We start from the raw sequence: 23,808 nt of genomic DNA, 5'->3' as shown, positions 1-23,808 counted from the left end.
GAACCCCTTTCCTGTTGAGGTCTCGTTGAGCTTCAACTGGCTGCAGTATCTGTCTGTTCCACCTGAGCTCTACTCAGTGCTTTCGCAATGGTGCGAAATGCACTCAAGTTGACATTTCGGGCTCGAAGCGCTAAGCACAGGAGCACCTCATCTTTGTCCACCGACCTCGAACAGACTGAAGAGTCGGAAAGTTACGAAGTTGCGGGCCCGAAAGAAGCGAAATTTCCGAGGCGCTGGCGACGCTTTTCCAAGCTTGTTCCCCTTCGAAGATTCGACTCTCTCGAGGAGTCGCAAGCGCTTACGACAACTCGATCTCTGAACAACCTCGAGTCAATCTCTGGTTAGTTCTGCTTCTCTTCTCCCATAGCAAGAGATGAGGAACTCATCATCATCAAACTCTCGCTCTTTCTCCTCTTCAACCCCATCTTTCGACCATTTAGCTGCCGAGAGTAAGTCATGTTCACACTATGAGCTATCTCGGGAAAGTCTGTACGGATCTGTAGGGGAGACAGGCTGGGAAGAGGTCTGAGGTCACGAGAGCGATGTCGCGAGGGAGAGGGAATGTAAGGTCGCGGGAGACCGAGGAAGGGTTAGAATCAACACCAAAAGCAAAGGCTTCGGTATCAGGAGGGCGCAACAGCAGTAGAGACGGAGCTTCGTCGACGATCGATGTGGGGAGCTCTCTCCTCTCCCTCAGAGCTAACCCAATCGTTCTGTGCTGCCTGATAGTGGAAGATGATGCTCTACAAGTCGACTCGCCCGAACAAGATCCCGTCGACGAGATTGATGACGAAGAAATCGACGACCTTCACCTCCCAGCTACTCCTTCTCCCGCCGTTGAACGAGCAAATCCTTTCGACTCACACCGTCATGTAACAACTCCATCCCCAAACGGGTCGAACCCCGTCAAGAGGAGGAAGAGTAAACTCGTCAAGCCAAAGGAGAAACCGAGGAAAGAACAGTTGGATTACCCTCAAGCGTTACCCTATGAAGCGGAATCGATAGAGGAGATGGATAGGAGGCTCGAAGAGATTGTCAGGAGGTTGATCGATTGCGTCAAAGCGAAAGACTAGTGAGTGGAAACCCGTTTCTTGAGTTCTACAATCTTTCTCTTGAGCTGACTTTTGCGCGTTCGCATCTCAGCGACGTTGGCTTTGTTCGTGAGTCACACTTTCAGCTGTCTTCTATCGTTCTGAGAGCCGCTGCTGACGAATTGCGAACAGAATGGAATCACCGACTCGAATGTTGGCTTTCTCTCAAATACCCGATGAAACGTGACCTTCGAGCGAAACTAGCGAAACTCTACTTTGATCTATGTGGTAAGTCACTCAGTCTCTCGACGTATCTAGTTCGCCATCATCAGATCGCTCATCTTCTCTCGCTCCTTCGCTAGTTTTGCCGGGAATGGACGCTCGATTGGTCGACCTCGCCGTCAATCAAGCTATTACGCTGCTCGAACCCAAGAAACGCATCGATATCTCCGACTTGCAACTTCCTTGGCGACCGATCTACGCTATCCTCGAGAAAGAGCTCTTCCCGAAACAACGAAAAACCGGAATCACGTAAGTGAATTCTCTCTGTGTCTCCTAGATGACAAGCTAACTCGTTTCATTCTATATAGAAACGTCTCGACGAATCTCTTGGCACTCACTGAATACTCGCAGCGTTTCTTCCCTCCGCATGAGATCCCTTCGATGCTCGCAACTTTCCTCCCTCGCCTCTCCCCAACGCTCAATTCGGTTCTCGCGACTCAAGCCTTCTGCACTCACTTCCTACCGACTTCTCATCCTCAATACTACCTCCCTGCGATCTTCAAGTTGTGGTCGGCGTTTAACTCCGAAATCTACGACGAACAGTTCCTCGATTTCGCAGAACGACTTTCTTTCCAACATCTCGATCCTCGAATCTCCCACCCGGACATCATCGAAGAATTGCGAGAGATCATGCACGAGAAGGGAGAGTATGTTGATTTGGCCGACAAGCATCCGAAATTGGAAGACCTCCTCAAAGACTCTCGATACGAATCCACGGGGAAAGCCTCGGAAGAAGGTACGAGAACTCCGGGAGGTAGTGCGGGGGTGTCAAAGTGGAAAGGGATCAGGAAAGATGTCGGAATCTTCACAGATCAACAATTCGCTTTCATCATGACCAAGTGTCTCCGAACTATGGGTGCAATTCTCTCTCGAGTTCAGTCATTGGTCACTTCATATACTAATGCCTGTCTTGATGGGAATTCTCAGGTGTACCAGTCGGAGGAGGAACGAAAGCGGGAGCTCAAGGGGTCGCAGCGACGGATTTCGCAACTTCCGACAGCAGCGCAACAGGAGTCGCACTTACGATGAAACGACCAGCGGAGAAGCTCAGTTCTTTCGCAGCGATAATCGTCTACTCAATGTCGAACGATTCGAGTCCTTCAGGTTCAACTCCGCTCGGTTCGAAAGTCCCGAGTCGAGCTGGTTCACCTGCTCCCGGATCGAAAGCCAATTCGCACGGTCTTCTCGGAGTTGCGACGGCAAATCTCACCAAGGTGAAGAAGGATCGAACGTTCCTCGGTGGTTCGAAAGCTCTCGACGCTCTCGCGAAACTCATTCAAGCTACCGAGAGTTTCTTTCACCCTAGTAATTACGGTCGATGGGCCCCGATGCTTGTGAGTCCTCCTCAGAAAGATCTCTCTCGCTCACAAACTAACTCGCTTGCGCTGACAGGGTCGATTCCTTCAAAGCGTCACTTGGGAATTCCTCAAGAGATGGAAAGAGGAAGAACGAGCAGAGTGCAAGACTCCTCACGAATGGCGTCTCACCCTCAAGATCCGTCGAGAATTCGTCAAGACGATGAGAACTGTCGCTCTCCTCTCGATGTTCTCGCGAGACCCGATCACGATCGCGAACGCTCAGTCTGCGCTCAAGACGATGGCTCAACTCGAACCCGACCTCATCTTCCCTCCTCTGCTCGAACGAGCTTACCCTGCACTCGAGACTCTCACCGAAGTGAGGCTCATTTCTCGTTCTTTCAGCTCTTCCCAACAGCCGAGCTAACTCCCCTTCCGTTCCAGACACACCGAACGACTGCGGCTATCACGGCCTTGTCAACCGTTTCTCCTATCCTCGTTTCGCGAGGAATCTATCCCGGAGGAGCGAAACATCTTCTACCTCTCCTCGATCTCTGTCTCCCTGGTCTCGACGTTAACGACCCGATCAAGACCATGTCAACGGGTATCTTTGTCCTTCAAGCCTGCTCTCAGATCGTCGTCGACGACCTCACGCGACCCGAAGTTCAACCTACTTCGACGTCTCAAGGCAATGGAGCGGGAGGAGGAAGAAGCGGTACTCCGATGACTCTCGATTACAATGGAGAGGAACGTAGCAATCGTCGACGTGATACCCCTTCGTTCGTGCTCAATGGAGAAGGCGTCGACGGAGAAGGAGGAGGAGAAGGAGATTCGCCGAAATTATCGAGACAGGAGGAAGACGATGGAGTGAGGACGATGACTGCTGGATTCCCTGATTGGGTCTCGAGCTTCTTCAGAGGTGTTCTCGCCGTCTTCGATGCTCTACCTGAACCGGGCAAGGGAAACAAGAGTGGTGGAAAGATGGAAGATCAAATGACTCAAACTCTCACGGTCAGTCGGAGATTCTTTCCTTTCAGCTCAATAGTTGACCTCCTTGAGCTAAAACCTTCAATTCGATTGGCAGGCGGCTTGCGATTTCCTCTGTGGTCAACTCTCGGATCCTCTCTTCGACCTCGCTCTCGACATCGTCCATCGCGAAGTCACTTCGAACGTTCGATCAAACTCGGCTCGAGTAGTCTCACAGCTCGTCTCGTGTTTCGCTCGCGCCAACTCGAAGAAGACTCTAGCGAAATTCTTCAAACTCTGCGATCTCAACATCAGGATGGAAATCGAAGGTGGAGCCGGGAGCACGCGAACGACGACGACGAATGTCCCGATCGAGAGTGATACAACCTTGCATCATTGGATCGGACTCCTGACTGGTGCAGTGACAAACTCTGGAGAAGAGGTGAGTCGCACTTTGACCTGTCGTCTCCCTTCGTTCTCGACTGATCATTGCCTCGGTTCGACAGCTTCTCCGCTACAAGAACGAGTTGAAGTCTCTCCTCCTCTTCCTCGTCGAACACAGCAAGAGTGAAAGGAGTTACACAACATCAGCCAAGATTCTCGCTCTCGCTTGCAACACTCTCAGCAACACATGGATTCGAGATTACCGATCTGTCAACGCCGACGAGTGGAACAGTGAGAGTGAGCTACTACGATCGTTCTGTCACCACGTGAGCATAGGCTGATGATTCTCCTTGTCTCTAGCTTTCAAACAACGGCATCATGAAACTTGGGGTCGACTGTACGAAGCGAAACAAGTCAAGGTCGAATGGCACGTTGCGAGTCAGGAGGAGATTGATTTCACGATTGAGCTTCTGCGAGAGATCGTCAGTCCCGCTCTCGATCGACTCGACGAGCTTCTCGATCAAGTTCAAGGAGGTCAAAGCAAGAGTCAAGAATGGACAAACGATTTCTGTCGAGTGAGTCCTCCCTCTCGCTATACAGTTCGACGACCTCGAGACTGATGCGAACCCTTTCAGTTCTGCAACGTCGTGCGCTCAGCTCTCGCGGGAATTTCGAGTTTGGCTTTGTTCGGTCCTCCCAAAGATCTTGGTTTAGTTGCTAGTGATGCTGGGTTCGTTTTCGCGATCTCTACAGTACACACTAAAGTATCTTACTGATATTCCCTTGACGAACAGCGACGAAGTACCTGAATTCATCGATCATCTTCCGGCTTGCACCGTCGACATCCCGCTTCAAGATCCGAACGACCCTCGCTATCAATTCGTACTCGGTCTCCGCGAACGAGCTGGACAGCTTTTCCACCGTGGAGTACAAACGTTGAAGGCGACGGCTGGACAAGAGTCTTCGATCGACGCCGTCAAGATGCTCATTTCTTCGATTCGAGTCCTCGAGTTGGACTACCCTTGCGATCACAACCACTACGCAGCCGTCAAGAAATCCTACGAGTTCTCGCTCAATATCTCTCGCACGACTCGCAATCAACGAGAGTTCCCTCGATTCGTTTGGGTTCGAAGAGCAAGTCTGTATCAAGCTTCGAGGATGAGGCTCAACAGCTTTTACCGAAAGCGATCGAAGCTCGATGACCTACTCATTCAGGACCTTTGCGATCTCTCGCTCAGCGTCTACCTTCAGGTTCGTCGGTCAGCTCAAAGAGGTCTCGATTCAATGAGTGAGTCATTCTCTTGCCCTTTCTTGCTGTCGAGCCAATCTGACTCCCGCCCTCGGGCTCATAGTTCACTTCTTTGACGGTACCCGATCGCTCATCTACGATCGTCTCTTTGACGCTTTGAAACGTAATATTCTCGTTTCCGTTGATCTCCGCGAGATCCGCTCAGCTGATCTATTTACTCTGTTTCTCTCTCGTAGCCGGTACGGATCACGACGTCATGAAAGGAGCTTTGTACGTTCTCGGAAGCAAGGCGACACAGAATCTCGCGATCCTCGACTGGCGATTCGGACCTCGATACCTTCACTGGATCTTGCAGTGTTCTCATCAAGAACGACCCTCGGTTCAGAACCTCATCAAGACGATCACTCACGATTTCATCATTCGTGTCGCTGAACCTTCGACGCTCAAAGCGACGGTCGAATCGGAAGCCCTCAATCGGAGCGCTGAACAGCTCGAACAGATGATTTCGGTTGGCCAAGATGACGAACTCCTCGCGAAAGTTTCTGCGAAAGCTCAACAGCGTATCGAACAGAAGAATGAAGCCTACGACGACCTAGTACGTCATCTCGAGTGATCCATTCGTATTCGTCGCTGATTCAGTTTCTCCTCTCGAAAATCAGCTCCCGCAACTTCTCTCTCTCGCTCAAGATCCCTCGACTCATTGGCGATACTCCCTCCTCGCTACTCGACTACTCCGAGTCCTCATTCGACGAGATCAACCTCAACGACCTGCCGTCGCGGCGTACATGGCTCGACAACTCATATCTGAGCTCCCGAATCAACGTACTCATGCGATGCTTGCGTGAGTAGCCTCTCACCATCTCGCTCATTCACCTGTAGAGTACTGATCCGGATTCACGAACAGAGCTGCGAAGATTCTTCATTTCATCAAACTTCGAACGATGTCGGGAGGTTCTTCCGAGAAACTCTTGCTCCAACAAACTTCGAACCCTCTCCGTCGCAAGGTTGATCTCCCCCACCCTCTCCCTGAAGACTTCACCGAGAACTTCATCTCGAGCTTCTCTGAGCCTCTCACACCGCAAACTCGTTTGATGGACAAACAAAACACAGGTTGGCTCGTTTGGGGAGACTCGCTCGAATACTACGTCTTGCCCGAGGGTAACGAGGCACCTTTCGAATGGGACGTGAGCTCGAAGGAAGCGATCGAGACGTTGAGGGAAATCATCGTTCAAGCGAGTTGGTGGGAAACTTTCATCAAACATCTCGCGATGGAAAAGACTGTCGACGTGAGTTCTCCTCCCGCGTCTCAGCCAAATTACTGTGCTGACTCTGAGACTGCCAGTATCTCGCCGCCGACGTTATCACTATCGTCAAATCGATTTTCCAAGTCTTCGAGGATGCACCGTGCGAGTTCGTTCTCCCGGCTCTCGCTGATCTCGTCGCAGACAAGGAGGATCGACACAAGCAACGTGCAGCTGGAGAGTTGATCGGAGGTGAGTCAAATCACATCACTCGTTGACTTTTCTTTCGCTGAACCGAACAAACTTCTTTCGCAGGAATGGTTCGAGGTAGCAAGCACTGGCCGATGAGCAAACAGAAGGTCGTATGGGATTGGCTCACTCCTCGACTTCCTGCCATCTTTGAAGGCATCACTCCCGAAACTCAAATCGCTTGGGAAATGTGTGCCGAATGTTCGTCGCTCCCTTCCCTCGTTGACGGGAGCGATGTTAGCTCACTCTTCTCGCTACGAACAGATATCCTCAACGCTCGAGACCCTCGTCGCAACCAACCTCTGGTCGATTACTTCACTTCGCTCTCGATCGACAAAGATTCGTCTGAAGCGTTCAACGTCGCAAAGAAACAAGATCGTTCGTCATTTACTCCTGCTATATGAACTTATGATCGTCAACTGAGCTCCAAGTCGTGCGAACAGTGGTTGGAACTGCGTTAAAGGCGCTCGGTTGGCACTTTTCTCCCTGGGCACCGAAATTCATCGAGGTGAGAGCATTCCCCTCCTCTCTATCTTCGACGAGACTGACTCGAGCTCTATCGTGTAGATGTACTCGGACAACATCGCGCATCAATATCAAGAAGTCCGCTCAGCGACTGCCGACAACCTTCGAAGTCTCTGCGAACTCCGACTTCACCCTTCGTACGGGTCCGTCGAGCAACTCTTGCGAGACTCTCACGCGGCGGAGAACACGACGAAAGATCTACTAGAAGTCGATGATGCGTACATTGCGATGATCGAAGCGTTCGGGAAACAGTTGGCAGAATGGAGAGCGGTTCGAAAACCTGCGGCGGAATCTTCTCAGATTTACGATCGTGCTTCAATGACGAGTGAGTGATCTCGTAGTATCAATGCACAGACTGTTTATTGACCTTGTTATCGCTCGCAGTCTTGACGTGGATTTGGGGAAGTATCAGCGATACACGAATTTCAACTGCTTTCCCATTCATCATGAAACTTCTCCCCGAGTTCTTCCGAATGCAAGAAAGTACCGATAACCCTGTACGTCCTATCTTCTACTCTTGACCGAACAACGACTGACCCTCATTGAAATCGCAGGAATTGAGTCGAACGGCCGCTCGGGTTCTTCTCGCTTCTTCAGCTCTTCAATTCCCTCAACACATGGCGAAACAACTCATGAAACAATTCATTGCGCTCTTGCGAGACTCTTCAAGCTGGAGAGTTCGATTAGACGTACTTCTCCCTCTTCAAGGTTCGTTTCTACTACTTTCCCTCGAGTCGAATCGAGCTGACTCGTAGACGCCTTTAGTCTTTTACTATCATCACTTGTATCTCCTCGATGATGAACTCGTCGCTGAACTCATGGACCAACTGTGTGACCTCCTTCGAGATCCAAAGGTGAGGAAAAGCTTCTGTTTCAGCACTGTTCCTGATACTGAAACTATCTTCCTTTCACATCCACAGATCGAAGTTCGTGAAGCATCTGCCTCAACTCTATCCGGAATCGTTCGATGTTCCCAACGAAGCGCGATCGTTTCCCTCTCGAACCGTTTCCTCTCCGTCCTCCGTTCGACGAAGATCCCGAAACGACGCGATGCGAACGGGAACGAAGTTGCTGGATACCAAGAAGCTCTCATCGCTGCTCGTAAGTCTCATCCTCTCTCTCCTTCAGTCGCAAGTCTGACTCGATTTCGACATTTTCAGATTCCGCCGTTCTCGGAGTCAGTTCCTTGATCAAAGCTTTCCCATACGAAGTCCCACCCTTCATCCCTAAAATTATGATCGAAACCATGTCGAAACATTCTGCCTCTCCACCACCTTTGTCGACGACCGTTCGAGCGACTTTGGCAGATTTCAAGAGAACTCATCAGGACGGATGGGAGACGGATCAGAAGGCGTTCACGGTGGAACAGTTGGCAGATTTACATGATTTGTTGACTGGGTCTTCGTATTGTGAGTTCGACACGAGAGATCAGCTCATTGTCGAAAAACGAAAAAGCTGATTTTTCGAAACCATCTCGCAGACGCTTGATCCCTCTCACTCCCACTATCTCTCTCGATTGCTGCGCAACACCATCACATGACATCCCTGCTGTATCTTGTTCAATTCCTCCGCGCCTTTCCTACTGTAAATACTTGCTAGCTCTTCGCAATATTTTTCCCCATAGTTTTTTGCAAAATACAAGTCTTCGCGATCTTTCCCTGAGGTCCTCTTTCGACGGCGATGCTCTACACTTTGCAAGCTATAGCTGTGCGAGCTCAACTTCGAAAGAGAGAGAGACAGGAGTTCTCGAAAAACAACACGTAGAGACGCGAAAGGTGTACGCGAAGAATCCAGTTTTGTTTACTTCTGAGTCTTCTCTCTCTGCGTTCTTCCTCATCGACTCTCACCTTCATCAAGTCAACAAGATGCTAGGAGATATCTCTAACCAACTTACGTCTCCCAAGGCGCCCTCGAAACGCTCGTTCGTCGACTCGACTGCGCAAAACAGTTAGTCGCTGTTCTTCTTCCCGCTCTCTGACGATGTCACAGTAACTGACGGACCTCATGTAATAGTCTCTTCGTCGTCGTCGTCCCCTTCGCGATTGAACGGTTCATCATCTCCGTTCTTCTCGAATTCTTGTCTCGACGCATTCCACGCTTCCTCCTCTCCCGCACCTCCACCTCAGAAGCTTCTCTCGACCCCAACAAAACGATCCACTCTACTCGATACACTCCCACCTTCATCCCCTTCTTTCGGTCTCGAAGTCGCTCAACCTCAATCTGAATCTCATCAATCTCTCCTCCTTGCCGACGAACAAGCAGAGGAAGAATCAGAAACAGTTTCCCTCCGATTAGTCCCCAACACGGTACTTTACTTCGGACGAAAAGCGAAGAAAGCGATCCCCCGACTCCGTTCACCCGGCTACGATCCTCTCGAAAGATCAATCCCGATTTTACTCCCTAAATCAGCAAAGAACGCTTCCCGAATTCACTGTTCCGCTAGAATCGTCAAATCCACCTCCTCGTCCAAGAAGAATGGGAAGAACGGGAAGAAAGGAAAGGTGACGATTGAAGTACGAGTAACTGGACAAAACGGCATGAGAATCGATGGGAAATTATGGAAGATGGGTAGTTTGGCGAGGTTCAAAGTCGAGGATGGGAGAACTCTTGAATTGGCGTTCTGGGGATGGAACGCGAAGGTGACGGTCGATGCGAGTCGACAAAAGGAGGAGGAGGAGGAAGCTCGAATCGCGAGTAGGAAGAGAAGTCTCGATTCTTCGAGCGAACTTGGGTCACTCGATGATAGTGAGGAGGAGAACGAATCGGAAGCGGCGGGACAATCAGCAGCAAGACCAGCGAAACGTTCAAGACAAACTTCTCCCTCTTTATCGATCTCTTCGTCCTCGTCTTCTTCCGTCGATTCTCCCGCGGCGCTTCGAGCTCGTTCCCTCGCCTCCTCTCCATCTCTCGATCTCCCCGGTCTCCTCGCTTCCACGATCGTCTTCCACCCTCGTTCCACTGTAGGAGTCGATGAACTAGTTCGTGCTCTCCTCAAAGAATCAGGTCAACAACTCTGGTCCGTTCTCAGCGACAACAACAACGATCGAGAACGATTTGAACAGTTGAAGGAAACGAGGGAAGGAGAAGAAGAAGCATTGAGGGCGTGGATTCCGGTTTGTCAGGAAGTTTTGAAGGGGGAAAGGATGTTTGGAATGATTGATAATACGGGTCTCAAGGTACGTCTGCTGCCTCCCCCCCCACTCTTTCCATTCATGGGATGAGTGAACTGATAGTGAGAGAGTGGAATAGGACGCGGCTGGTCGACCTCTTCCGCCTTATTATTACTACATCCCTGATCTCGATCCGTCTCGTTCGAGAGTTGAAGCGCTCGAACCTTTCGTCAAACGAGTTAGGGGAGCTAGGACTTCGAAACCGATTCGATACTTCTGGGCTAAGCCCAAGTGAACCGGCGAGGTAGACCTGTAGAAGGACGAACTGTTTGAACGAGGCAGAATATGTTTTATCTTTCCTGAACTCCTCTTTTGCTCTCTTTCTCCTGCCTGAACGAAGTTACATTCTGTATTGAATTTTCGAATATCACGTCTGTCTAATCAACCTCAATCAAGCTTCGAATGGAATTAAGAATAAGAGTGAGAACAGGGCTCGAAAATGAATATTTGCAATCTTAGAGATTTCTGATAAGTAAGCCTCCTAGGGCCTCGACTCCTCCATCGTCTCCTCTCGCTCCTCGCCGTCTCTTCTCCTCATCTGACTCGGGCGGCGAAGGAGGTACCGTGAAATCTCTGAACTTCCCTTCCTCCTCTGCTGAATCCTTCTTCTCCTGGTGTTCCTGTGCGATTTTCGGCGACAGCGGAATGAGTGACGCCCTCCTGACTCTCCCAATCGGCGGCGTTGAGGGTGCAGCAGGTGGCGTCGGATGAACGAGACTATTCGAAAAAACTGATTGTTTCACCACCTTCGATTTTGGCGAATCCTCCGTGATTTCTCGAGGTGATTGAGTCGTCGGAGGAGGAGAGGAAGCCGGAGGAGGAGGAGGGAGGAAATTCTGTGTTGTCGAAGCGTCTAACCATAGAGCTTCTTCCGAATTTGTCGATACTTGCGAAAGACGTTTACTCCGAGTTTGAGCTTGATTCCTCAATTCGAATTCGTTCGTCGTCGTCGTCGTCGTCGGTAGGTGGAGATGATCGTCGTTGTTGAGAGGAAAAGGGAAGTTGAAATTTGATACGGTAGGAGTTTGTTCCCTCGATGAAGAAGAAGAAGTCGAGAATTGATGATGATAATGATGATATTTAGGAATGAATTCTTCGTATTCCCCTCCCAATAACGTCGAGAATCCTTTACTTTTCGTTCGATCAATGATCAATACCTCCCCTTCTTCATCGTCATCCTCATCGTCGTCGTCGTCCGAATACCGTTTGACTTCGTCGTAGGTTCCGCGAATTTTCAGTTCGAGTAAACTACTTTGATTCGAACTCGTAGTCCTCTTCCTACTCCTCCCATACGACTCTTGACTGAAGTCAAGCGTTGTCGTGCCCGATAATCTCGAATCGTAAGATCCTAATCTCTCCATACTCTTCCTCGAACCCAATCCCAATCCTCCTCCTCGATTACTTTGCGAATGATTGCTTAATCTCCAACTCTCAATCTCGGCGTCCGTTACCTCCTCCTCCCTCCTTCCATTCCCACCTCCAGTGTCTAATTCAGTGGCTTTCGAGTTCGTCCGAATTTGCCTCTTTCTCTCATTGTGGACGACGACTTCTTCTTTTTCTCCCGAGTCGAGGAATGTAGAAGGGGAAGATAACATTAACGATGATAATCTCTTCTTCAGCCCCTGCGGTCTCCTTTTGGCACTCCCTCCTCCTCCTCCTGGGGGTGGCGTAGAGGTAGTTCCGGTCGAGGAAGAAGTCGAAGAAGAAACGGATAATAAAGTCGAAGCACTTTCGGATCGATCTCGATCTTGTCTTCCGGGTCTTTGAGGAGTCGATGGTCTTGAAGAGGAAGATGCCGAGGAGGGAGGTAGGAATAGTGTACGGTCTAGAGGAGGTGAAGGAGGACCGTGGGAAGGGGAATTGAAACAGGATAACGAGCGTGGACCGGCGGAAGAGGAAGATGGACGAGTCGTCGTAGCGAGAGTGGTATGGTCGAATTTGGAGGCTGGGGAGTTGTTTGTCGAGGAAGATGAGGAGAGGATCAGAGGGGATAAGGACCAGATTGACAAGTTTTTCGTTCGTTTCTTTCGAGTTGTCGAGATTGCTGAGTTTGGGGTGGAAGGCCTTGAAGCGGGAGCGGGAGATTGACCGACATCTTTCTGTCCCCATTGGTTGTCCCGTGCGGGGTTGGCGAGGGGAGCGGCGGAAAGGGTTCTTTGACGAGGAGAAGTTGTAGCTGAAGGAGAAATTGGGAGGTTCGAAGGAGTAAAAGTTGATGCCGTTCTCGGTCTCGCCGCTGACTTCTCTTGTCCCGCTGAGGACGCTGATGGAGGCGTAGAGGAGTGGAAGATAGGAATGCCAGCGCTTGAGCTAGAGAACGAAGTTGAACGAAAAAACGCAGGAATTCTCGATTTCGTCGTCGTCGAAGTCGAAGTCGAATTGATTGAATTTGCTGTGCTCGGTCGACTCAACCCTGCACAGTTCGATCCGTTTGAGCTTCGCTTCAGCAGGAGCTGATGAAAGAATCGAAACATACCTCTTCCCGTTGACGCATGATTCCCCTGCCTCGCACTGCCTTCCGCTCCGTACCCTATAGTCTCTCTGCTACTACTACTACATTCCCTTCTCCTAGCCCCATTACCTTCGCCTGTCCCGTTCGAGTGATGATGAAAGGAGGAGGAGTAGTCCGAAGTGGTGCGACTTTTGGAGGAAGGAGAGCCTATAGCGAGTGAGGGGAAAGTCGTATCGATTAGACGATCTATATTCATATGTATCGACTCGGTTCTGGCGAAACGAAGCGTGTAAGTCTGGGAGGAGAGGAGCAAAGTGAGGGAGGAATTCGGAGAATCCGGTCGAGTTGAAAGGGGTGAACCTCACGCGGAGTAGAATGTATGTGTAACGTACCTTTGAACGTACGAGATCAACAGAGAGGAGCGAAGAGAGTGAGAGGACAAAGAGATCTGGAAGACGCGTAGTAAAAGCTAAAAGTAGGTTCGTGCGCGGCTGAGAAACGGCAAATCGTTTTCAAATGAGCTCATTAAGAGCGTGTCTGTTTCTCTCGAGCGGTGCTCTCCGTACTGTACTTGGTCTGACGCAGGGAGCGTGGAAGTAATGCAACACGATCGATTGCGCGAAAGAAAACCGTTTCAAAAAACAGAAAACTCAGAACATGATCGTATCTCCCTCTTCCTCCTCCTTCTTCTCCCGCTCTCCCCCTCCAACAGTCTTCTCCAATTCCTCTCTCAAATCCCACCTCGGCCACTCTCCTCCCTTCTCCTTGAGTACTCCTTCACCCCAATTCAAAACTCCCATCAATTTCGGTAATTTCGGTTCTGGATCCTCGTTCTGACTCGTCAAGATCGCGTTGTTGAGCAAGAGACAAGTCTCGAGTCGATGGGAAGGGTCCAGAAGTGACGAGAGCGCGGGAGGCATAGGCGGAAGTGAATCGGGGTTCGGAGTTGAAGAAGTGGAGGATTTTTTGGATTTTTTGGAGGAAGATGAGGAGGCGGAGGGTTGAGGAATCGGGATTTGAAGCGTAGCTGACGAAGAAGAAGAAGCAACTGGAAGAGAAGTACTCGTGGTGAAGGAAGGCATTTCGAAAGCGAGTAAAGCCATAGTTTTCTCGAGTTCGACGAGGAATTTAGGATGTTCTTCACCACGAGGAGCTAGTTCTTGTTGAGCGAATTCCAAAGCTTCAGGGATTCGTTGTTGTCGGATTAATTCGATTAGGTGTTGTTGTAAGAGGGAGAAATGGAGTGAAGGATTATGTTCGAGAATCTACTCGAGAGAACGAGACAAAACGGAGTCAGTACGGCTGAACGGCAAAGTAGTGTAGGTTATGTGTTTCCCTCAGTATTGACATTTGTGGTGTCTCTATAATCATCCTAGCAAGCGAGAAACGCCAATCCAACCAAACGAAACAAAGTCGAGATCATTACAACCTCAAAACTTCGACGTTCAACCAGCAGCAGAAACTCTAGTAGCTGAGAGTGGTGCATAGTACATAATCGATCATAGGAAATCACAAAGTGGTTTGAGACTTACCTCTGGATCCAATTCTACAACTTTATCCAAAGCTTGTTGAACTTGACCACGTTGAACGCACGAACGAATATCTCTTCGAACTTTGATCGATTCGAGGTGAGGTTCGTGTTCTGATGAGAGGTTCAAGGAGGCTTCACGAGCGAATTGGGTCGCTGCATCGAGGTAACCTTCCGTGAAAAGATAATTCGCTACAAGCGCATTCAAGTCACTGTACAACGTAGAGAACGAGCTCGTGTCAGTTCTCAACGATCGTACGAATACGGTGATAAGTGGTTGCTGAGAGTGTGTAGTCAGAAATGAAGTATAATAAAATTTGTTTCCTCTTCGACTGCCTTCTTACGGCGCGTTGAGCGTGGATTAGACCTCAAACGTCTATAGGAGAGATTCCCACTTCGATAAAAACTTTCATCATATAACACCAGACAACAACCCTTCGTCGTCGTGGAGGGAAGGGGGGAGGAAGAGAGAGGACTAACTGTTTCGAGACTTTGGCCGAACTTAGTCGAGCGGACCATTCTTGTGGTGTAGTGCTGAAAGAGCGTTTAGAGCTGGAAGTAGTTGCCTGAGCATGTCGATGGAGAGAGTGAGAGAGGAAGAAGAAGAAGAGGGAAGTTCGAGAGAGGGATTTTGAGCGATTTTGAGCGAGAGACTCGGAGAAAACGGTGCAGAAACTCACCATCTTGAGTCGCGGAGATCTTCAGCTAGATAGTCTTGATCGACTGTGTTTTACCCTCTCTGTGTGTTCCTGGTCCTTCAGAGGTGTTGTTCGAAGGGAGGCCGAGTCTTCGACTTCGGATCGAGTAGTGGGGGGTCTGAAACTCGATCCAGCGACTGTAGTGGTGGTTGCCTTGCGAGATGGTAGCTGTACGGAGTGTATCTCTGCTGTCGGTCGTGTCGGTGGCGCTAGCAACGTTGTGTCGAGTGAAGGGCCAGAACGAACCCTTCGACTCCCTCTTTCCCTCCTCTACTTCCACCCTAAGATGACGAATCCACCCCGAGATGCAAACGAGCAAGCACACCTCCTGATCGCCCGTTTCCTCTCTCACCAAAACTATTCCGCTACCCTCTCTTCCTTTCTCGAAGAATCAACCTCGAAGCATCCTCAACTCCGACTCAATCCACACCAATCTAACGATGAACAGGAAGACTGGAACGACGTTGTCGAGGAATGGATCGCGAAGAAGGTGACGCAGATCAAGTTACAGGATGGGGATTCGAAATTGAGGGACGAATTGGCGAAACTTGAATCGACGAGGGAGGAGAGAATGCCGAGCAAAGTGAGAACGGTCGTTAAGGAAGCTAGTAATATATTGAATGTTAGGAAAGGGACAGTGCCGAGGAAGGAGTGGGATTCGGCTGCTCTCGAGTTCAAATCGCAAGTTTTCAATCTTCTCGAATCTCTCTCCTGAGTTCGTAGTTGACGTTTTCTGCTACAGCTCGAGTGTGAGATGTATCTTCACGACAACAGTAGACCGTACGATCAAGATCTGGTCGCATCCGACTCGATCCAACAGCTCTCGCCATCCCCTCGAATTACTCGATTCTCATCAATTCCCTTCACCAGTCCTATCGCTTCAACAACACCCGCTCGCAGGCGAAGAGTATACAAGGTTCGTTGCTTGCGGAACGATGGAGGGGAGATTGACCATCCTAGATCTCGTGACGAGGGAAAAAGTCGTTCAAATCAAAGATCACACAAAGGTGAGAGCGCTCTCGAGAATCATGGTCGCAGCAGTCGACTCATTGTTTTGACTCGCTCTCCACAGTACATCGTCAAAGTCGCCTGGTCCCCCGATGGTCGACATATCGCTACATTAGGCTACGATAAACTGATTCACGTTTATTTCGTCTCTCATACTCCCGCTCCGAGCGATTCCGATTCCCCTACAATCGCCCTCTCTCTCGTACACACTCTACATCCTCGTACGAATCCCGAAGCAGCCGTATTCCTCCCTGATTCAAGTCATCTAGTTTGGACCGCGAGAGACGATCATCTTCTTCATTACCTCTCTGTACCTTCTCCCAATGACACCTCGGACGAACCTTGGAGAATGACGGAATACAACCTAAACCCGAACCAAGATTCCTTCACCTCCTTCTCCATTCTCTCCCTTTCTCTCCACCCCGTTCTCCCTCTTCTCTCGCTTCAAACCTCGACTACTTCGGCCCGAATCTTCCTCTACCCGTTCCATAGCTCGAATCGATTGAAAACGATTCATACGGGAGCTCAACAATCGGATTACTTCAATCCTCGCCATGTTTGGAGTGAGAAGGGAGATATGGTCGTCGTGAATAGTGAGGATGGGATCGTGAGGGTTTGTGGATTATCACTCGAGGGAGGAAAGGAGAGATTGAGGAAAGGATGTCATGGAGTTGCGGCACCGTTGAAAGATGACGAAGATGATGAGGAGGAGGGGAAAGAGGAGGAATCGGAGGAATTGAAGAGTGAGAGAGCGAAAGCTAGGAGGGAGAGGGATCGAGGGAGCTCGGTTGTCAGAGACGTTGAGATCGTTGAGTTGGACGAAGGAGGGTGGGTCGTCTTTTGTGCGGGATTCGATAAGACCGTGAGAATGATCGTTTGAGGGGGATTTATTTCGTTTTCCTGGAGTGAGTCTTGTCGTTGCTCCTCATAGTCGTCGGCGCTGACGAACTAGCTTGGCACATCCTCTACAGACTGAGTCGTGGACTACCTTTCGGGAGCTGACTATCCGTTCAAGCTCAAAAATCCGCAGTTCTTGCGTGCTCAATGTCAAAACTTTCGACTTTTTTCCCGGTCCCCCTTCCACCCACTTCTTTGTCTCCACTCGACCTGCACACTTATCGCAATTCAGTACCGATTATCCGGATGCCTTTCGATCATCGCATGCGTTAGCCAGGGAGAAAGTTTCCGAGACGCACGCAATCCTTAGTCGAAAAATCGACACTTGCTCCGGCGACTCCTTTCTTTGCTGCTCTGGCTTCTGCTTCTTCCTTCTCTCTTTCTTGCTCACTTGAATTCGTATCGACACTTCCTACGGTTCGAAGAGAATGACTTCCTCCTCGCCTTCTCTCCTCGAGAAACAAGACCATCTCGCAAACTCCGGTGCCAACTCTTATGCTTTATCCGACGATTCAACCAACCCCGTCGAGTCAATCTCGTACACTCTGGAGGAAGAAAAGGCGTTGGTGAGAAAGTTGGATTGGAAACTCATCCCTGGGCTTACTTTTCTGTATTTGTTGTCGTTCCTCGATCGTTCGAATAGTGAGCTCCTCTCCTCTCTCCTTTGACACTGAGATGATGCTGATAGTGTTGATGCGTGTAGTCGGGAACGCGAAGGCAGCGGGAATGATGACCGATATTGGACTCCAGCACAAACCCGAAGCTTACAACACTGCTCTCGCTCTTTTCTTCGTGAGTTCTGTCTCTCTCCTTTCGTCAAAGCATAGTACTAATACTCTCTCGTGTAGCTCGGATACGTGTTGTTCGAGATTCCAGCCAATATCGTGTAAGGGTTTTCAGTTTCTTCAGTGACTTCATTCGCTGACTTCAACTTTCTCTACAGTCTCAAAAAGTTCAACCCGAAACTATGGCTCCCGACACTGACGATCGCCTTCGGTACCTGCGCTACTCTTCAGTGCCTCGTTCGAAACGAACCGGGATTCTACGCTGCGAGGTTTTTCATGGGAGTCGCTGAGGTAAGTCTGCATACCTCTATCTTCTCTCTGCCTTCTCGTCACTGACATTAAGCAAACTAGGCTGGATTATTCCCTGGCATCGTGTTCGTATTGTCCATGTTCTACCAACGAAAAGAACGAACGATCCGCGTTTCATTCTTCTTCGGTGGTGCGGCCCTCGCTGGCGCGTTCGGAGGGTTGCTTGGTTGGGGATTAGCTACTCCTGGTCATATCAATGGAGGTGGCTTGCCTGGATGGGCTTGGCTATTCGCTATTGAAGGTGAGAACGAACGAACTTGCTGTTTTCGGGTTTCAAGCGGGATTTGACTGACTTTGCCTGGACGTGATAGGTATGTTCACGGTTCTTATCGGTGTATCGGCTTACTGGTGGATCCCAGGTTACCCTCGTGAAGCGAAAGTGCGTTCTTTTCTCAGCTTGGATCTCGCTTTTTTCGCACACGCTCACCCTCCCCCTCTGTCCATCGACAGTTCCTGAGTGATCGCGAACGTTCTATTCTCATCTCTCGACTTCAATCCGACGGAGATTCAGGCGACGAAGAACCCTTCAGCTGGAACGGAGTCTGGCAAGCTCTGAAAGATCCCCTCGTCAACGCCTACGGCTGGTTATTCCACGCCTTCGCCTTCTCCCTCTACTCGCTTTCGCTTTTCTTACCGTCGATAATTGCGGAACTCGGTTTCGCAAGCTGGAAAGCTCAACTCATGACCGTCCCCGTTTACGCAACCGCCTTTGTCGCGATCCTCTTTTTCGTTTTCATCTCCCGCAAGATCTACCGTGGACCCGCAATCGCAATCGCTGGGCTGATTGGAATCGCCGGGTACATTGTCATCCTCACAACTCATACTCCCGGCTCTCGTTACGCTGGAGTTTTCATCGCAGTAATTGGTATTTATTCGGCGAACGGTGAGTTTCTCTTCATAGAGCTGTGTTATGGAGGACTGACCTCTTCCTTCGACAGCTCTCCTCCTCTCTTGGCCGAGTGAAAACGTCTCACCCCAAACGAAACGAGCAACTTCGACTGGAATGCAAATCTTCGTGAGTCTTTTTCTCTTACCTCTTTTTCGTTCTTTCGCAACTCATTCCCGTGTGTTCTACTCGTATAGATCGGTGACATTGGTGCCATCGCGGGAGTGCTCATATACCGACCCGACCTCTCCCAAAACTTTTACCGACTCCCTCACGGTATCGCGATCCTTTACACGACGCTCGGAGTCCTTCTCGCCCTCAGCATGTCTTGGAGGATGCATCTTGCGAACAAGGAGAAGAATGAAGGGAGAGCTTCGAGGGCAGAGAAGAGTGGACAAGAACCAAAGGGAGATAGGTCGAGGGGTTATTTGTTTCAGATTTGAGCGGAACGTTTGGGCGAGGTTCGGTTCAGAGTTTTCGCAGTATCATTATCGTCAGCTGTCGGGTCTGTAAACGCTTCATTTTGGTCGAGAACGAGCGAAGAATCGATTCGAGCTTGAACATCTCGCAGGGTTACTCCGCCTTCAACTCCCTCTGTCGCTGCCTCCTCTGCGTCCCTGCCTTCCGTGTAGCAGTCAGACCTTTTCGGTATCCGCTGTCAAGCTTGCCAACTCCCTCGAACTCGCACACCGCCTCGTCGCGACCTTTTCCCTCCTCTTCTCCTACAACTCACTCACTATGCCTCCTTCGCCCCTCAGAGTAGCCATTGCAGGATGCGGAGAAGTCTCTCAAGGTATGCACGTCCACCTCTTTCCCTCTTTCGCTCGCCGGCAGCGTTGACGTAGTTTCATCTAAACTCGTTAGTTATTCATCTCCCAACCCTCGCGAACATGTCGCACCTGTACAAGGTGGTCACTCTATCTGATGTTAGCGATCAGGCGCTGCAACACTGCCAAAAGAAGTGGGGAATTGAGAGTATCTATTCAGACTTGTGCGTCGAATCTCTTCGTCAGTCATCAGTCGTCTGGATGAGCTGATAGGGGTTCCGACCGTAGCTATCAGATGCTCAAAGTAGGAGACTTTGACGTAGTCTTCATTCTCACGGCGGATGAGTACCACGTAAGCACGATTTCCGATGAATCGAGCTTCGAAGCGTTGCTGATTCATGCAAGTCGGGGCTTTCAGACACCTTATGCGGTCGCAGCAGCTGATGCGGGAAAAGCTGTATTCATCGAGAAACCGATGAGTCTCACGCATGAAGACGCAAAGAGCATTATCGAAGCGGAAGAACGAAACAAGGTGAGTTTCTCGTGCTCGTCTTTAGTAAGCGTTGATGATAGAACGCTGACTATGGAGCGAAGAAACTGACAGGTCCCGATCATGGTGGGCTACATGCGGCGATACGCAGAAGCATTCAACGTTTTCAAAAAGATGGTGGGAGAGCTCAAATCGATCGATTATTGCCGAGTGAGCGCAACCTCACTCTTCCTCTCCTTCGATCTCGATCATATGATAGCTGATGTCAGCTCACCTGCGCTCGTCGGCCGGCAGGTAAGAGATATCATTGGAGAAAACGATTTCTTCGTTCAACAATCCGGTTCGTCCGATCAATCAATCTCCTTCATCCCCAAACCCCACTCAGACCTCTTCTCTCTGTGACAGGCACCTACCCAATCAAGACCTCCGACTTCTCCCCTTCCGCGAACGAAGACCGTATCACCCGTTCGAACGCAATCTCCTCTTCCGCTCTTCCCTCCCGATCCCCTTCACCTCGCGACGTCTCAACTTACCGTCTCCTCGGATCTCTCGGCTCTCACGATCTCTCAGCAATGCGTGAACTCCTCGGAGGGATCCCTAAATCATGTTTCGTCGCAACTCGGAACTCGGACCCAGATGGGAAGAACCCATTCATTACTGCTTTACTCGAATATGAAGGGTTCACGGCGATTTATGAGACGGGAATCGATAAAGTTGGAGTGTTTGATGCGAGTATTGAGGTGTGCGGGGATGGGAAACGGCTGAGATTGGATTATGACACAGTGAGCTCTCTCTTCTCTCTGAATGTTTCCCCGAGCTCAGCGGAGCTTGACTCTCGACTTTGTGGTGTAGCCTTACGTTAAAGGACTTCCGATCACGATCAACGTACGAGAAACGGACGAAAACGGTCACTACGTCGAAAAAACGATTCGACCAACCTACACCGATGCCTACACTCTCGAACTTGAAGAACTCCACAAGGTCATTACGGAAGGGAAGGAATGCAAAACTTCTCCGAAAGATGCGGCGGAAGATTTGAAGATTTTCGACATGATTATGAACAACTTGCGAAATTAGACAAACAACGACTACAGCTTTGAATGGGAAAACTGTACATAGGATACAATATAGAAACAAAGGGTAGATTCGGAATCAAGTAGAAGAGGGAGAGATCAGAACGTTGACCACGGATAGCAATCGAACGATTTCTGCTTCAAATGCAGCGGATCTTGCTTGCTCCTTTTCTAGCTGTTCTTGTGTTGATCGACATGAAGAACAGTCTACTGTTGTCTGAGAAGAGTAAGAGGAGAGGGAAGAGCAGAGGGGATCGATTGATGTTGAAGAATCTGGTGAAAGCGAGGACGGATCTGAAGTGAAGCGATACTGAGAGGGGGATGCAATCGGAGGAGGCGATCGAGGGATATCGAATGCTGATCTCGAGGGAGAGATTGAGTCGAAAGAAGGATGAAGAGGGACCGGAGGAGAAATTGACGATTTTCGAATCTGAGAAGTTCGTTTCCTCGTCTTCGAAAGGGAGAATCTCCGCTTCATCGAGTTGCATCTCTTCGCTATAGAGGACGACGGAGGGGATGCTGACGGGTGAGCAAGGGTAAGGTCGACGGGAAGGGATGCACTCCGTTCTCGGTTGAGGGAGGGTTTCGTCGAACGAAGGGCGAACTTTGACGCGATTGTGTGAGTAGATCGACGAAGACGACGGCGAGTTGTCGTAGGAGGGTTCGGGAAAGATTGGATGACGGTTGGAGAAGGAAGACGGGAAGTACTGGGAGCCGAATGCGAAGAGTCGTAGGTTGAATCGCTACCTTCTGCACGTTCCGAGCAAGTGAGTCTTCTTTCGGAAGCCTTGGGGAGACTCCGAGGTGGTAGTTGTTGCGCATTAGATGCGCTCGGACTTGTCGGATTCGAAGCGGGCGGAGTATCGAGATTCCCTTCACCTTTCGCTACTCCCATCGCTTCAGTCTTACCTCCTGACTGATCAACTCCCCTCTCGACCCTCATCCCTGAATCTTCTTCTGGCGTGAACCAAGGGAACCCTCCTTCATTCTCAAACTTTTCCATCACGAGGGCACTAACCTCTTCCTCCTCCGCTCGTTTCTCAATGTCGAACCTCGGGGTAGGCAGTGGCGAAAGAGCATCGAAGAGAGCGAGGTTCCCAAAGGGTGAGAGAGGGGAAGGAGGGTCGAATGGACTGTCGAGGACGAGAGGTGAAATGATGCAACCGTGCGGAATCGTCGAGTCATCGGAGGCCCTCAACACGAGTTTTGGGTGAGAGTCGACCGAGTCAGAGTCGGAACTTGAGGTGGAAGAGTACGACTTGTAAGCTGCGAGTCCGAAGAGGGAACAAACTCGATCGAGACTTCCATCGTCTTCTCCTCCTCCTCCTCCTTCGTCGAGCTCGATTTCTTCAGCTACGTGAATTGACGTCTCCGAGGTTCCACTATCTTCGTGACTAGTCGTTCTACTCGACGAACGAATCGTAGTGTCGGTAGAGAAAGCCGAAAGAGGTTGAGGTCTCAATCGGCGAAACATTCGCGGGAAAGGGTAAGACGGCGAGTAATCCTCCAGGATCGGTTTCGAGATCGACGACAGATTGATATAGGATGACGGCGAGCCCGGGTCGAACGAGAGCTCAGGTACGGAGGCGACGATTCCGCTCGGACGAGCTTGTAGAAGGGAGGGAGGTAATTTCGAGGACGAATGATTCTCTGTTTCGACTTGGCGGAATTGTCAGTCAATGTCCGATCTTATCGGAGTCCTACTGCTGCGGAGAGAGAGAGAGATGAGTGTGGACTTACCGTTTAGTTGAGGAGTCCAGCTTGGTCGTCGAACAGTTCTGACTCGGTCGCTGTAACTTCGGAGAGTTGGAGAGATGGGAGTCGGCGAGGTTGGGAACTTGCCTGGGGGTGATATCGACTCTGAGGATCTCGAACGATTGGTTGCCGGGGTTTGGAAGGAGGAGAAAGCGAGGTCAAGTCGAGGCGGAGTCATTTTCGATAACTCGCTTCGAGGGTTAAGGAGCGGAAGAGGAAGAGAGCGAAGAGACGCGTTCTCCCTTCGCGCAGAACTCCCTCAAGACGAGAAATCTTGTGACCGGTGACCGAATATTGAATCATCGGGAGAGACGCATCGAAAGGGAAGAGGTTTGTGCGAGATGAAGTGAAGGAAGTTTCTTTCGATGCCCTCACGGGAATCGTGTCATCCGTTGTCCGTCTCGTCCTATTCGGAGAAGAGGCCGTTACGGATGAATGACCTCACCAGGGAAAAAGAAAAGCGCGTCGAGGTGGGACAATTCCAGGAAGAAGGAAAGCCGGGATAACGAAAGTTGTTGCGATAGTTTTCGTATCCACCGCGTTCTTCGATTCTATCGTAATCGGAGCGCGCTGTATCACGCGCAAGGAATGTGGATTCACTGCCTGCGAGATTTGAAAGGGCCACTTCGATGAGTCCCTTTGTTCCTCTTCCGTCGCGACAAGTAAAATGCGTTCGTTTCCTCCAGTCCTGTCTGTGCTAGAGCGTCGACTTGATCTTGACGAACAGCAGTGACGCTTGTTCGGAATGTCCAGTGACGACTTGACGAA

The 23,808-nt window shown here is 50.3% G+C and overlaps 8 protein-coding genes across 8 annotated transcripts; 5 read left to right on the top strand and 3 right to left on the bottom strand.

Annotated features, from left to right (window-relative positions):
• Positions 1 to 373: 373 nt before the first annotated feature.
• BLM10 (proteasome activator BLM10) lies at positions 374 to 8,710 on the top strand (the record flags this gene model as incomplete). The annotated part of the gene is made up of 29 exons (XM_076629034.1): positions 374 to 449; positions 730 to 1,072; positions 1,144 to 1,160; positions 1,224 to 1,319; positions 1,394 to 1,562; positions 1,622 to 2,169; positions 2,241 to 2,647; positions 2,706 to 2,987; positions 3,053 to 3,619; positions 3,693 to 4,016; positions 4,081 to 4,255; positions 4,319 to 4,533; positions 4,594 to 4,688; positions 4,753 to 5,246; positions 5,311 to 5,370; positions 5,444 to 5,802; positions 5,867 to 6,048; positions 6,112 to 6,493; positions 6,550 to 6,700; positions 6,764 to 6,898; positions 6,962 to 7,075; positions 7,141 to 7,205; positions 7,265 to 7,547; positions 7,607 to 7,719; positions 7,777 to 7,930; positions 7,988 to 8,076; positions 8,143 to 8,323; positions 8,383 to 8,631; positions 8,703 to 8,710. 29 exons carry the CDS (start codon positions 374 to 376, stop codon positions 8,708 to 8,710), a joined length of 6,333 nt encoding a protein of 2,110 aa, XP_076491217.1.
• Positions 8,711 to 9,087: 377 nt separating this feature from the next.
• On the top strand, positions 9,088 to 10,627 carry TOS4 (Tos4p; the record flags this gene model as incomplete). Its single annotated transcript, XM_076629033.1, has 3 exons — positions 9,088 to 9,169; positions 9,236 to 10,398; positions 10,472 to 10,627. 3 exons carry the CDS (start codon positions 9,088 to 9,090, stop codon positions 10,625 to 10,627), a joined length of 1,401 nt encoding a protein of 466 aa, XP_076491216.1.
• Positions 10,628 to 10,847: 220 nt separating this feature from the next.
• On the bottom strand, positions 10,848 to 12,866 carry JCM6883_002349 (uncharacterized protein; the record flags this gene model as incomplete). Its single annotated transcript, XM_076629032.1, has 1 exon — positions 10,848 to 12,866. One exon carries the CDS (start codon positions 12,864 to 12,866, stop codon positions 10,848 to 10,850), a length of 2,019 nt encoding a protein of 672 aa, XP_076491215.1.
• Positions 12,867 to 13,494: 628 nt separating this feature from the next.
• Positions 13,495 to 15,055, bottom strand: JCM6883_002348 (LisH and CLTH domain-containing protein; the record flags this gene model as incomplete). Its single annotated transcript, XM_076629031.1, has 3 exons — positions 13,495 to 14,109; positions 14,377 to 14,584; positions 14,853 to 15,055. The coding sequence occupies 3 exons, from the start codon at positions 15,053 to 15,055 to the stop codon at positions 13,495 to 13,497; spliced, it is 1,026 nt and encodes a 341-aa protein (XP_076491214.1).
• Positions 15,056 to 15,356: 301 nt separating this feature from the next.
• Positions 15,357 to 16,958, top strand: JCM6883_002347 (WD40 repeat domain-containing protein; the record flags this gene model as incomplete). Its single annotated transcript, XM_076629030.1, has 3 exons — positions 15,357 to 15,751; positions 15,813 to 16,077; positions 16,143 to 16,958. The coding sequence occupies 3 exons, from the start codon at positions 15,357 to 15,359 to the stop codon at positions 16,956 to 16,958; spliced, it is 1,476 nt and encodes a 491-aa protein (XP_076491213.1).
• A 445-nt stretch (positions 16,959 to 17,403) lies between these two features.
• JCM6883_002346 (uncharacterized protein) lies at positions 17,404 to 19,398 on the top strand (the record flags this gene model as incomplete). The annotated part of the gene is made up of 9 exons (XM_076629029.1): positions 17,404 to 17,617; positions 17,679 to 17,767; positions 17,824 to 17,861; positions 17,919 to 18,051; positions 18,112 to 18,310; positions 18,381 to 18,448; positions 18,520 to 18,952; positions 19,008 to 19,084; positions 19,153 to 19,398. 9 exons carry the CDS (start codon positions 17,404 to 17,406, stop codon positions 19,396 to 19,398), a joined length of 1,497 nt encoding a protein of 498 aa, XP_076491212.1.
• A 295-nt stretch (positions 19,399 to 19,693) lies between these two features.
• JCM6883_002345 (Gfo/Idh/MocA family oxidoreductase) lies at positions 19,694 to 21,289 on the top strand (the record flags this gene model as incomplete). The annotated part of the gene is made up of 8 exons (XM_076629028.1): positions 19,694 to 19,748; positions 19,820 to 19,946; positions 20,011 to 20,074; positions 20,141 to 20,254; positions 20,327 to 20,422; positions 20,507 to 20,552; positions 20,618 to 20,994; positions 21,065 to 21,289. 8 exons carry the CDS (start codon positions 19,694 to 19,696, stop codon positions 21,287 to 21,289), a joined length of 1,104 nt encoding a protein of 367 aa, XP_076491211.1.
• Positions 21,290 to 21,364: 75 nt separating this feature from the next.
• JCM6883_002344 (uncharacterized protein) lies at positions 21,365 to 23,218 on the bottom strand (the record flags this gene model as incomplete). The annotated part of the gene is made up of 2 exons (XM_076629027.1): positions 21,365 to 22,935; positions 23,026 to 23,218. The coding sequence occupies 2 exons, from the start codon at positions 23,216 to 23,218 to the stop codon at positions 21,365 to 21,367; spliced, it is 1,764 nt and encodes a 587-aa protein (XP_076491210.1).
• Positions 23,219 to 23,808: the final 590 nt, after the last annotated feature.

The sequence above is a fragment of the Sporobolomyces salmoneus genome (assembly GCF_050403485.1).
Source record: "Sporobolomyces salmoneus JCM6883 DNA, S_salmoneus_JCM6883_v1_ctg3, whole genome shotgun sequence".
Lineage (NCBI taxonomy): Eukaryota > Fungi > Basidiomycota > Microbotryomycetes > Sporidiobolales > Sporidiobolaceae > Sporobolomyces > Sporobolomyces salmoneus.
Note: the sequence above shows the minus strand (reverse complement) of the source record. Positions and strands in the feature narration are given on the sequence as shown.